The sequence below is a fragment of the Bubalus kerabau genome, chromosome 17 (assembly GCF_029407905.1).
Source record: "Bubalus kerabau isolate K-KA32 ecotype Philippines breed swamp buffalo chromosome 17, PCC_UOA_SB_1v2, whole genome shotgun sequence".
NCBI lineage: Eukaryota > Metazoa > Chordata > Mammalia > Artiodactyla > Bovidae > Bubalus > Bubalus kerabau.
Genome location: NC_073640.1, coordinates 8743304 through 8756260, shown reverse-complemented (window position 1 = coordinate 8756260; position 12957 = coordinate 8743304). Strand labels below are relative to the sequence as shown.

General features: G+C 48.1%; 1 protein-coding gene across 7 annotated transcripts in view; it reads right to left on the bottom strand.

Moving 5' to 3' along the window:
- Window positions 1-12957, bottom strand: part of WWOX (WW domain containing oxidoreductase) — a 550729-nt gene that overhangs the window by 220786 nt on the left and 316986 nt on the right. Inside the window, exon 9 of one of the 7 annotated variants that reach the window (XM_055554125.1) lies at window positions 5869-6069. The exons of the other annotated variants lie outside the window; for them this stretch is intronic. Within the exon in view, the coding sequence (XP_055410100.1) occupies window positions 5884-6069 (186 nt within the window). The 3' untranslated portion in view covers window positions 5869-5883. Of the gene's footprint in view, window positions 1-5868; window positions 6070-12957 lie in introns of those variants that run through there. 7 annotated transcript variants of the gene reach the window in all.

Sequence of the window (12957 nt, the reverse complement as noted above, 5' to 3'; positions counted from 1 at the left end):
GGGGAGAGAGGCCGAATCTTCCTCCACGGCCTCTCCACCCACTCCCGATACAGAATCAGTTCATCTGGGTAATTTTTAAAGCACGGCGCTGGGGCCAGCTGGAACCGGTCGCCTCCTCCCGGCCAAATGCTTCGAGTTTCTTCCAGCCTCGAGCCGACGTGCTCTGGGTACCGGGAGAGCCCAAGACCCAGCCAGGCCGGGAATGAGGCCCTGGCTCCCCATGCTGCCCAGCAGCTGCCCCAGTGGGGAGCAAGCAGAAAGCCTGGGCTCTGAGTGTGGCTCCCTGGCCCGGAGACAAGGGTCCCTGAGATCCCAGTGCCCTGAAAGCCCTAGAGGACTGGGGTATCCGGTCTTGGCCCAGGCTCCCCGGCTGCCAGGGCCAAATGTGCGTCCCAGCCCAGAAAGAAGATGATTTTCACGGAGCAACAGATCCACTGTATTTGCTTTGGCCTCTTCCAGCTCTGGGGTGACCTGAGTGCCACTGAGCAGGGCCCGGGGGGACCCTCTGACTTTATTCTAGAAACTAGGCTAGTTAAATAAGGCATTGTCAGGCCAGGAGCCGCCTCGGACTCTTGGCAAGGGTGTTGACTCAGTATGAAATAATATCAACAGAAAAGAACAATGTTCCCTGTTTTCTCACTCCAGGCATTCTCAAGGCTGGGAGTTAGTATTCGTTTGGAATGGGCCAGGCGCTTTCAAAACTCAGTTCTGTGTGTTTAAAAGATCTTTAGATCTGAAGTTCTAGGGCATGAGGGCTGCCTGTTGTGAAGGCTCCTAAGGTACCTACTGAGCTCCGGAGACTCAGAAACGCTCAGGAGTGAGAACCCTGCGTGGAGAGAAGGGCTTGTGCAAGATACACCGCTTGTCTCTTTTCAGGCACAAAAACATACACGTTTGTACACGCTTCTTCCGGGAGCCGTGCATCTCTGCCCAGTCATTACTCATGCTAATTAACGGGTGTTTGGTTTCTAAACCATTCAGCTTCGGAACTCCAGTTGAGGTGTTCTAGGAAAATCCCATGGATGGAGGAGCCTGGTGGGCTACAGTCCATGGGATCGCAAGTGGTCGGACACGACTGAGCGACTTCACTTTCACTTTCCACTTTCATGCACTGGAGAAGGAAATGGCAACCCACTCCAGTGTTCTTGCCTGGAGAATCCCAGGGACAGGGGAGCCTGGTGGGCTGCCGTCTATGGGGTAGCACAGAGCCGGACACAACTGAAGTGACTTAGCAGCAGCAGGAAGTAAAGAATCCAGCTGTGCCTCCAGCGGAGGGCCCCAGGCGTGAACCCGCAGGCCCCCTGAAGCGCGGTGTTTCAGAGTCCGCGCTGAGCCTGCAAGCCCCTGACGAGCCTCCCTTCTGCTGTTTGGAACCTGGAAGTAATTCTTTCTCTCCTCCCCGATTCACAGAGATGCTTTGAGGAAGAACTGAGTCATATTCCATCAGTTCTGAGTGCAGAAGGAAAAAAAAAAAGACAGTATTACTAAAAGTCTGCCACCACCATTCCCAGTTCTGGGACCAGCACGTCCTTTGAGCATTTATAGAAGAACAAAGCAGCGTGGGCCCTTTCTGTGTTGGAGGAGCCCAGGAAGAAAACTGTGACAAGAAGCTCTTGAGAAATTCTTGAAATTTTGTCCAAAGATGTTTAACAAACCCACAATGGAGAAATGCATTCTGAGAGAACAACTGTCTTGCTGATAAATATTGGTTAGGAAAATAATTTAATTTATATTTGTGAATCTTGGAGAGTATCTTTCTCATAGGATTTTCTCTGAGAAAGACAATCTTCTTGAATTCACTGTTTTTAAACTTTTCCCCCCCTTTGGGGATATTTGACTCTCTCCACTTGCCAAAGAGCTGTTTCCTAGTACATCCTAGAGAATATATGAGTTCATTTTTCCACAGATGCCTTTCTATACACCTGGTATTTCAGTTATTTATTAACCATGCCTAGTTTTGTGGTTTCTAGCTTTATATCTTTAAAGTCATTAAAACTTAATAGAATTAATCATAAAAGAAATCTATCAAACACAGTTGCCAAGTACTTTCTTTTTCCCCCTGACTGACATCTTTAAAATGTATTTCAATGTTATTTATTTCATAACACCCAGGGAATAAAAAAAATAATAACTTGCAGCTTCCAAGTTCAGAGAAAGCATAAAAATGTGATTTACTATTTATTGTACAGTTAGGCACATGCATATTATATACTGCATGTTAATCTTCAACTGCTAAATTTAGCAAACTTGACAACACTACCGTTTGCTAGTGAGGAAAAAGAATCGACATCTGTTCTCTTCCAGATACGATTCCTTCTTGGAAGGAATCAGAAATAGGCCCAGGCCTCCTCTTTGCTGGGTAGACTGATAGAATGCGGGCTGTTTAAGTGGACAGTCAAACCACAATGCCCCCTGGTGGCAAGATGATGCACAAGCATTTATCAGCCTGAAGGCACACTGAATGTTTTCAAGCGAAACTTCCTTTTTAATGAGGCAGAGATTCTAGTTTTAAAAATGCAAATGCAAAAAGCATAGCACACTGATGGTGCTTTAAGTAGAATACAGAGAGTCACCTGACTGTTAGTTAAGTCAGAGGCATATTTAGTTTATCTAAACCACCTTGATAGAAATGTTTTGTATTTTATAATATATTTTAATCCACAGTGAAGACTTGGGAGTAGGGAGGAAAATCAGAAGTGCAGCATATATAGTTTTTAGACTAAATTTACAAAAATGAAACCATCAGCGGAGGTGGACCTGTGAGTCTGCTGGCTTAGTGTTTGTTACTGCAGGTAAAATGGAGTGAGAACAGACTCCAGCTTTAACAGGGGACTGGAGACCCCATCTTTCCAGCATGCTCTCAGCGGGCAGCTCCGATGAGCAACTTACAGGGAGTTTCCTTGAGTCACACATAAATAGCGATTCTCAGGTTCCCTTAATCCAGACAGACATCGCTTGTGAGTTAGGCCTCATCAATTTCGAAGAGAATCAGTTAACACATGAAAGGCAGGGCTGTGGGAAGGCGCACACGTATGTTCAGTGGGAATGTGTGAGATGTGGACTCATGAATCTCGCAGACAATACTGACGCCTTGTACGGATTACAGAGCACGGCACCTTTCTTTCTCAGGAAGCTGCTCTTTGCTAACTGTGGAAGGGAGGATGGGAGAGCAAGAGGAGGAATTGGGACACTTTGCCTTCTTCTCTGGAGAAGCCGAGCAATTCAGAGCTTCAAGTCACACAGCAGGTAGAGTGAGAGTCCCCCAGATACCCGTGCCCATGACCCAGAGCTGCCGGCTTTGCTAATTATGACTTGTTTCTGATGCAAGACACTACCCTGATGGTTAAGATGATACTGCCCAAGAGATGACACAGAAGGATGCTGCAATGAAAGTATAATCCACACTAAAACCTGCACACGGATGTTCAATGCAGCATTATTCACAGGAGCCCAAAACTGGAAATGATGCAGTTGTCCATCCGCTGATGAATGGATCCATGAAACGTGGTCTATCCAAACAATGAAATATTACAGTCTTAAAAAGAAAAAGTATGGATATACGCTACAGCACTGATGAGCTTTGAAAACATGATGCTGAATAAAAGAAGCTAGAGACAAAAGACCATGGATTCAGTTCAGTCACTCAGTCATGCCCAACTCTTTGCAACCCCATGGACTGCAGCACGTCAGGCCTCCCTGTCCATCACCAACTCCTGGAGTTTACTCAAACTCATGTCCATTGAGTCGGTGATGCCATCCAACCATCTCGTCCTCTATCGTCTCCTTCTCCTCCCATCTTCAATCTTTCCCAGCATCAGGGTCTTTTCCAATGAGTCAGTTCTTCATGTCGGGTGGCCAAGGTATTGGAGTTTCAGCTTCAGCATCAGTTCTTCCAACGAATATTCAGGACTGATTTCCTTTAGGACAGACTGATTGGATCTCCTTGCAGTCCAAGGGACTCTCAAGAGTCTTCTCCAACACCACAGTTCAAAAGCATCAATTCTTCGGCACTCAGCTTCCTTTATAGTCCAACTCACATCCATACCTGACTACTGGAAAAACCATAGCTTTGACTACACAGACCTTTGTTGGAAAAGTAATGTCTCTGCTTTTTAATATGCTGTCTACGTTGGTCATAGCTTTTATTCCAAGGAGCAAGTGTCTTTTAATTTCATGGCTGCAGTCACCATCTGCAGTGATTTGGGAGCCCAAGAAAATAAAGTCTGTCACTATTTTCATTGTTTCCCCATCTATTTGCCATGAAGTGATGGGACCAGATGCCATGATCTCAGTTTTCTGAATGTTGCATTTTAAGCCAACTTCTTCACTATCTCTTTCACTTTCATCAAGAGGCTCTTTAATTCTTCTACACTTTCTGCCATAAGGGTGGTGTCATCTGCATATCTGAGGTTATTGATATTTCTCCCTGAAATCTTGATTCCAGCTTGTGCTTCATCCAGCCCAGCATTCCTCATGATGTATTCTGCATATAAGTTAAATAAGCAGGGTGACAATATACAGCCTTAACGTACTCCTTTCCTGATTTGGAAGCAAGTCTGTTGTTCAACGTCCAGTTCTAACTGTTGTTTCTTGACCTGCATACAGATTTCTCAGGAGGCAGGTCAGGTGGTCTGGTATTCCCATCTCTTGAAGAATTTCCCAGTTTGCTGTGGTCCACACAGTCAAAGAGCATAGTCAATAGAGCAGAAGTAGATATTTTCTGGAACTCTCTTGCTTTTTTGATGATCCAACGGATGTTTGCAATTTGATTACATGGATTACATAATTCCATTTATAGGAAATGTCCAGAATTGGCAAACCCATCAAGACAGATTCCAAGGGCTGGAAGAAGGGGCCTTTATGATGGCTAGGGAGTGTGGCTCTCCTTGGGCTAATTAAAATGTTCTAAAATTGATGGTGGTGATGGATGGATGCACAATGCTGTGGATATACCAAGAAAACACTGAAGTTTACACTTTACTGGATGAACTGTGTGAATAAAGCTGTTTTGGTTTTTTTGTTGTTGTTAGCGGATATTGGAGAGCAAAAGGTAGGCAGGCCCTACAAAGTTCCAATGGACATAAAAGTGTTCCAGGAAAACAGAAGATGAGGAAAGGGTAACAGCCTCCAGAGAAGCACAGAAAAACTCTGCGTCAAGCAGGAAGCCCAATGTGGCTTTTTCAAAGGGGATCTGACTCTGCTCCACGCTCCCAAAAACTTTCCACAGAAAACTCCAGGAGGACATCTCTCTCTCTCTTTCTCTGAGAGATCTGGATTCAATCAGCCTGGAGCATCACTATTTATAAAGAATTTCCCAGTGGTCTTAGCGCACAGCCAAAGCTGAGTACCACTGTTTGGGAAGAGAGCCAGCTACATAGCCTGAATACAATGAGGAGGGAAGCTGGGCGAAACGGAGCCGGCATTCATTCGACTCGGCATCATGTCTCTACTTTCCATTCCTTCCCATCTCCCACGTTCCTATCCAAACCCCTGTGTGTGGCTGTGGCTGGTGGTCTGTGGTCATCCTCAGCCCCACCATCTGATGGTTTGTACCAATAATGCGGAAATGTTTACACAAACACAGATATCTGAACCAACCTGTCTGCCTATTTCTTCTTTTACAATAGACAGGCAGTCTTCCAAAAACTTCTCCATGATACCAAAAAAAAAAAAAAAAAAAAAAATCTACGCAGAGGGGAGGGTGCTTATGTTCCAAGTTTAAAATTCTGTGGGCACTGACTGAGAGACTCAGTCGCTGGCACCCAGTTGACCCTCTGCCCTGCCCGACACTGGTGACTGCTTGAGGATAAAACGCCTCACCCCATCCCCACCCCTGCAGGGCTGCGCACATCTCCCTGGCTGGGTTTTAATCCAGCCTAAACATCAGCGAGCTTGAGTGTGGTACCTGCTTTGCTCACTGCCCAGAGAAGGACAGCCTTGGCTTTGAATCCTTTTTTCTGGAACTTCTTGGAGCCAGAAAACACCAATTCCTCTCGGGCCTGCATGGGTGTGGTCGCACACGTTCTCTCTGGGTCTGTCCTGATTGATGACAACTTTGGAAAACATTGCCTGAATAATTCATAATAGAAAAAAAAAAAAAAAGCTTTGGGATTAAATGATATGACTGGAGCTTCCAGCAAAAACATACGTGTGTTCTCAAAAGAGCCAGTCCAGCTGGAAGGCGGCGGTTGGGAAATAATTGAGGACACCCAAAATGAACTCGCCCTTTTGTAAACGGTCATGAGGCATCCGCTCACCCCATCACACGGACGCTCGGGTGTCTCAGCCAGGCGCTCTGATACCATGTACCGGGAACATCTTGCCGGGGGTTTGCCTGACTTAGTGGAATGGCACCCACTCAGTGAGCAGCACGCAATATGTTCTTTAAAAAGACAGAAGAAGGGGGAAAGAAAGGAATGAGGGAAGGAGAGGTGAGAGGGAGGGAGAGGTGTGAAAATGTTGGCTACGTTTTCTGCTCAGTGAAGCTGAAAGGCCATGGGGGCTGATTCAATTTAATCTCGGCAACCGGGATGGAGATATAACATCCACACTAAACGCCAAGCAACACATACAGTTGTTTCAAAGGCCCGTCTTTTCCCCGCTGCACACACACTCGCAAACACAATCAGCATCGCAGTGACTGTGAGCAGAAGCTCACCCAGGCTGCTACTGCAAAGCTGCAGTGGGTTCAGCTGGAGCTCTCGCGTTGGTACCACGCACCCGGACCCTCAAGAGGCACTTCCCACCTCTCTTGCCTGCTCTTCTGTTTTACTGTGTTTTTTTTTTTTTTTTTTTTTTGCTTGTTTTTCTTTATCCTTGTGCGAAATCAAAGTTTTGACCCACCTCCTCCCTTCTGCCTGTCTTAGCTCCATCCTAAAAGACTCAAGGCAGTGAAGCCTCAAAATGGCCAGGATGTGGGACTACTTAACCCCAGCAGGCCAAAAGCAGAAATGGCTGTTTACAGCACATAGAGACGAAAAGTGAGGGAAGAACCCAGCCCCATGGCATGAAACCCCAAGGTCTCGACATCCAGAGAAAACGGCCCCTGCGCTGCCTGGACTGGAGTCTCCTCCCAGGCCCACTCCATGGATATGGCCTACCCGTGCTGCCGTCGAGTCCTGTGCTGGAGACGGGTGGACGAAGCCCGGCCCTCACTCGTGACAAGGCTGAGCCTGGAGGCGAGACGGTGGCATGTCAAGCCGCCCAGCACGGGGCGAGCAGCGGTCTGAGGGGAGCTGGGAGGGTGTCTGAGCAGCAATGCAGGGAGCCCTCCGTACCCAGCATGGGGAACACAGCTGCCCGGTGCCCGAGTCTCGCCACTTGCCACAGGTCAGCAAAGCCCCACCAGTCCCGCCTGGTCCTTCAGGAGGGCTAGCTCAGCTGAACGGCAGAGAGGTGGCACAGGGGCCAAGAGGAGAAAAACAGAAGGGGCTGGCGGAGAGCCAGGGGCTCCCCGAGGGCCAGTCCCTCCTGGAGAGACAGCGCCGTGTGCGGGAGGCCCCTCCGGGGGGAGCGAGGCAGGTGCCAAAGAACACCACCGCCTCCCCAAGCACAGGCATTACGACGGAGCCGAGGCCCTGAGGCCCACGCCCCACCCTGGACCCCGTGAACTGTTCCGAGGGAAGAACGCGCCATTTCTCATATGGAAGGAAAGAGGCCCAGATGGTTGTTATACTTGGTAAAATTCAGTTTTAATCAAAGTCGGTTAATTATTGACTCAACGAGGATGAAAACTAGAATAAAATCATTTTTGCCTTGAGCAAAACTATTAAGAAGCCTCATATAGTTAATAGACTAAAAGGCCTCAGAATTATTCCTTTCGCCTCCGTGATATTCAATCTTAACTCAATCATTATTGCGCTTATCTCTCAATGCCAACGAAGGAGAGATGGATGGCTGAGGACTTTGAATTTAAGAGAAAAAAGAACGCGGAATCGCCATACCAAACACCGCCATGCTCTTCCACTGAATCAACAAGACAACATAACATCCCTGCTAGGTTTTTCTTAGCACAGAAAGCTCCCAATTTTTGCATGTCACTTAACTTCCTTTTAAGCCGAATGTATGCAGCCTGTTCTCTGTCTCTGAACCATTCCCTCACCCAGGACTAGCATTATACGTATGCCATGCGAAGAGAAACGGCAAGAGTTTTATTTTATCACAAATTCTGTGGGCAGGGCATGTGAAGCTTGGCAAAGCTGTCCCTCCAGCAAACCTTGCCCCAAGGTGGGTGAGACGTGTTACCCTCACCCCTTACTTTGTAAGCTCTGATAGTACTAGAGTGGGCCCCCCAACGACGGGGTAAAACTTACAAAGCAGTATGAGTAACCCTTAAAGGACAGGCCAGAAAATCTAACAGAGCTGTTTCTATTCTCTTTAGGTCGATGGCCCTGACAATTTCCTAAAAATATCAAATTCTCTTGAAACATCTTTTTTGCAAGTTTTACTACTTTCAGAATATAATTAGTCTACCTTTTATTTTTTGCCTTTTTTGAAATGTAACACTACAGTGTCTGGTGAGAGACAGTCAAGAGTGATGCCTTGGGACCCAGGCACTGCCCTGCAGTGCAGTGAGGCATCCACACCAGTAAGCACATCCAATGTGCAGTAAGGTCTTGGTGAAGGGCAGTAATAAGCTACTATTTCTGCCCACAAACCAATGATCCTAATGCCCATTTGCTCTTTCAATACTTATTGTCATTGGCATAACCCCCAAACAGACCCATGGCTTAAAATCAGTTGGCCTCATGAGCATAAAACATATGAACTGAGAACCCACTGCCTTAGTCTCGGATCTCTCCTGATGGCCAGTGGTCACAGTAAGATGTTACCAGTGAAAAATTCCAGCTTCAGTTACCAGCAAACTGCCAGACTCCACACAGATGTCCTTATTTCAGAGGTAAATGTGCTTTTCCACTTATCTCAGACTTTTATATAAGTGTGATTATTTAAAACTCACAGTGAAAAACAAACCTTGGTAAATCAGGCAGATACCGCTCCACTGCTATTTAGGATGCCAACAAGCCGGAACACTGCGTGGCCAAGTGCTGGCAAGGGTGTGGGCTAAGAGAGCCCTGCTCACTGCTTGAGGGGATGCGGGATTGGCTGGCCATTGTCAAAGAGGCAGTCTGGCACTTTCTTACAAAACTAAACATACTCTCAGCATATAAATCAGCAACTGTGCTCTTCTGTATTTACACAAATGAGCTGAAAACTTATGTCCACACAGAAACCTACACAGGGATATTTACAGACAGTTTATTCATAATTGCCCAAACATGGAAGCAACAAGAATGTCCTTCAGTCGGCAAATGGAAGAGCACACTTGGATACGTCCAGACAGCGGAGTACTGTTCGGTGCTACACAACAACAGCGCCAGCAAAAATCTATGAGCCAGTGAGGAGACATGGAGGAAACAGCAATGCCTATTTCTAAGTTAAAGAAGTCAATCTGCAAATGCTTCTAGTGATAGCTGTATGCTTCCAACGATGTGACGTTCTGGAAAGGGCAAAACTGTGGAGACAGTCACGACGTCAGTGGCTGCCACAGGTTAGAGGTGAAGGAAGGATGAAGAGAGGGGAGTCCAGAGGACTCAGGGAGTAAATCTACTCCAGGCAGTAGGACGCTGACGGGTACATGTCAGCAGACCTCTGTCCAGATGCATAAACGTCCCACACAAGCGCTGAGCACTAAGGTGAACCACGGCCTGGAGGTGACGGTGATGCGGCTCTGTGGGCTCATCGAGGGTAGGAAACGTGCTCTCGGGGTGCGGGGCGGGGGCGGGGGAAATCTCTGCACTGTTCTCAGTCTCGTTGCGACCTTAAAACTGCTCTAAAAAAATAAATAAAGCCTAGTAGAAAAAGAAAAAAACTGGCAAAGGAACAAATCCTGAGTGACACTGGAAGAACCCTGCTGAGGGTGGGTCTTTGTGTGGCTGTACACAGCTCTGGAATCAAACCGCTTCGTCCAGTCTCCTGCGTGCACGCGCCCTCACCCCGTACCCCGCTCACCGCCGCGCCGGGCCTGGGTAGAAACACACCTATGGGAGGGCTGCCAGCTATTACACGCCAGGGCCACAGGCGTACGGACACGTGGGTTTCGGGCCTCAGCATGCGATACCCCCACAGCTCCCGGCAGAACCTTTCCGGATCGCACCTCCTTCCAGAGTTTGCTACAGACATCATTCTTGGCAAACGTGAGCGTCCTTGATTTCTGAGCACTCTGCTCTCCTTCCTGAAGACTCCACAGAGGCTGACAGGAGAGAAGGGAGTGCATGACGGCCTGTGCTCAGGGAAAGGCGTCCCGGGAGGCTGGGCTGACCTGTCCCCATCTCAGATCCTGGCCCTCAAAGAGCCTCCCATCTTCCCAGGCACAGCGGTCGCCAGCCCATAAGGCACAGCCAGCACGGGGGCTGCATGTACTGTGTTGTCACTGACATGGTCCAAACGGGCCCCAGCAGCTTGGGGTGTGCAAAGCACATCCTTCCTTGCCTTCCATGGCCACATGCACAAACGCACATGGAATGCACCCACCCCTCTACCACCACCCACCTGGGGACGTGCAACAGTCCTGGGACAGCACGGACACCTCAAACAGCAGCCAAGAGAGCGGTAGAGACCCACAGGACGCCAGCCACCTGCTGACGGGCGTGATTCCTCCCTTCAATTCCACCTTCAGTTCGTCAGAGACATGGCATTCTCTCCTAGGACATTCTCTCCAAAGGACATCAGCGTCTGTGTATAGCTTTACGGAGGCAAAGCACCAAACATGACTACAAACACGTGCTTGGCTTTCAGCCGCAGGGAAGTGGAGAATGAACGCGGGGAGGCAGGGTACTCCCTTCGGAGGAGCGAGATCATGCCCGAAGCTTGCAGAAGGTGTGACAAGGATGGGGGTACACCTGGGATCCTGGGGAAGCAAAAGAAAAACAGAGGGGCAGAGGGCCAAGATGAGCCAGTGAAGCAAAGGAACACCAAGTGGAAAAACAGTCCAAAACAGCAATGAGCTCTAACTGGTCCAAAATTCCAAGAGCAAAGATGAAAACCCATCATTCAGATCCAGAGCCTCAGGCAAGTGATCAGAAGACTTGGTGATTTTTCCAGCTAAAATGGTCCTGTCTTAGGGAATTTCTGATAATGAGAAATAAGTTTACTGATTTTGATTCTTCTACGACACAGAGTCATCTGAAATCTCAAAAGTCGTCCCTGGTTATTAAAAAAATGAAAAGAAAGAAAACCAAGTACAGGCTGGCCTAAGGCAAAACATGATTCTTTTCCCATCGCCTCCCACCCAAGCCCACCCCCAGGGGAAGTGCCTGACAAACTGCTGGCCACACGTCTTCCGAGATCTTTTCCTACGCGCACGAAGATGCGCATTTTTTTAAATGATTCTTAATTAAAAACAATACAGATCAATGAAGCAAATCTACTTTGCAGTACATCATGTCTGGGGTCCTGACCCGCGGGGCTTGGCTATGGAATAAGACTGCTCTGTCCAGGTGGTGGAGGCGAACAGGGCCGGGGTAAAGCAGCAGAGGAGGAAATAACAAGGCTCTCTAAGGACGGGCCTGAAGCCCTCGGAACCGGCTGTCACCCCGCGATGGACAGCAGCCTCTTACTCCATTGACAGGCCTTCCTCCAGCTATAGCATCTCGGCTGTAATTACAGGAAAGGCCACACCATAAAGATGGGGGAGGAGCTAACTGACCAAAAGTTCAATGTGCTGACTCAGGGAACGACCGATGGCCGAGTCTTACACTTCTTTTCCTCCCAAGGCCACTGATGCACAGTCCATTAAGCGTGACCATCCTGAACCTGGAGGTGGGGTGCTTCCTACCGAAGCACATGCACGAGCCCTGCCCAGAGACCCCCGGCCTGTGCAGCAGAAACGCCCCTGGTGCTGCCAGACAAGGGGGCCCTTCACGGGCTCCGAGGTTACTTGCTGCTGGTTCTGTGCTCTTTGGTGTGCCTGCTGCTTTCTGTTTGTTTCATGTTCATTTACTGGCCTGTCAAAAATCCAAAAGCAAAGACATGGCCTTGAGGTCCAGACCTCCAACTCTGTTGCCTTCTGACAATCATCAAAGTCCAGAATTCTCACCCTGCTTAATCGATCCAAATGGAGAGAAATTTCCGGATGATGCCATGCCTTGCTGTGGGTAAGAACACGGACTTGAGAGGGTTAGACAACTATTTCAGCTGTGTGCTCTCAGCCTGCTCGCTTACCTTCCGTGTGTCTTGGTTTTCTCATCTCCAAAATAAGTATAAGATAGTGTTTGGTGTTCATTTATATAGAGCACACACACAGAGGGCCATGGCTACACAGATTTATCTGCACATAAGTGCATACCAAGTGCTATACAGGTCTTAGCTACACGTATTATGTTGTTTTCACGGTGATGTCATTTATCACAACTTGTAAAGAATGACTCCCTTTAAACACCCTGAGGATATTTTACAAATAACCCACCTGACACTCTCAGGGCCTGGCATGACTGAATGCAACTGCTCTTCTCTGCTGTGAGAGAGAGTGACAGACACACATTTTATACACACTCAAGTGGACACAGCTTGATGCAACAGACACGTTCCTGAAACTGTTCATACATCAAACCACACTTCCACTCAGCCTGGTACACCTGCCTCTGCAATGCGTCTTTCAAGGAATCCTTTCTGTTCCAGGAAAGCTTCTAGACCAGAGCAACATGAACCACCAGTCCTAATATGCAAATTCCTAACAGAGGACATCTCATTACACAGCCCCAGCTTATGGTTGGAGAGTGAGGGTCACATCCGGGCAGGCAGTGGAACTCTAAGACATGCATTACCCCTTTAGGTAACTGGCTCAAAGTTTTCCCAGCCATGTGCCGGAAGGCGGGCCAAGCTCTGACAGCAAAACATCACCAGGAATAAGATACCCAGAGGTGTGACCGCTGCACAGGTGGCCTGCTTGTCCTCTTC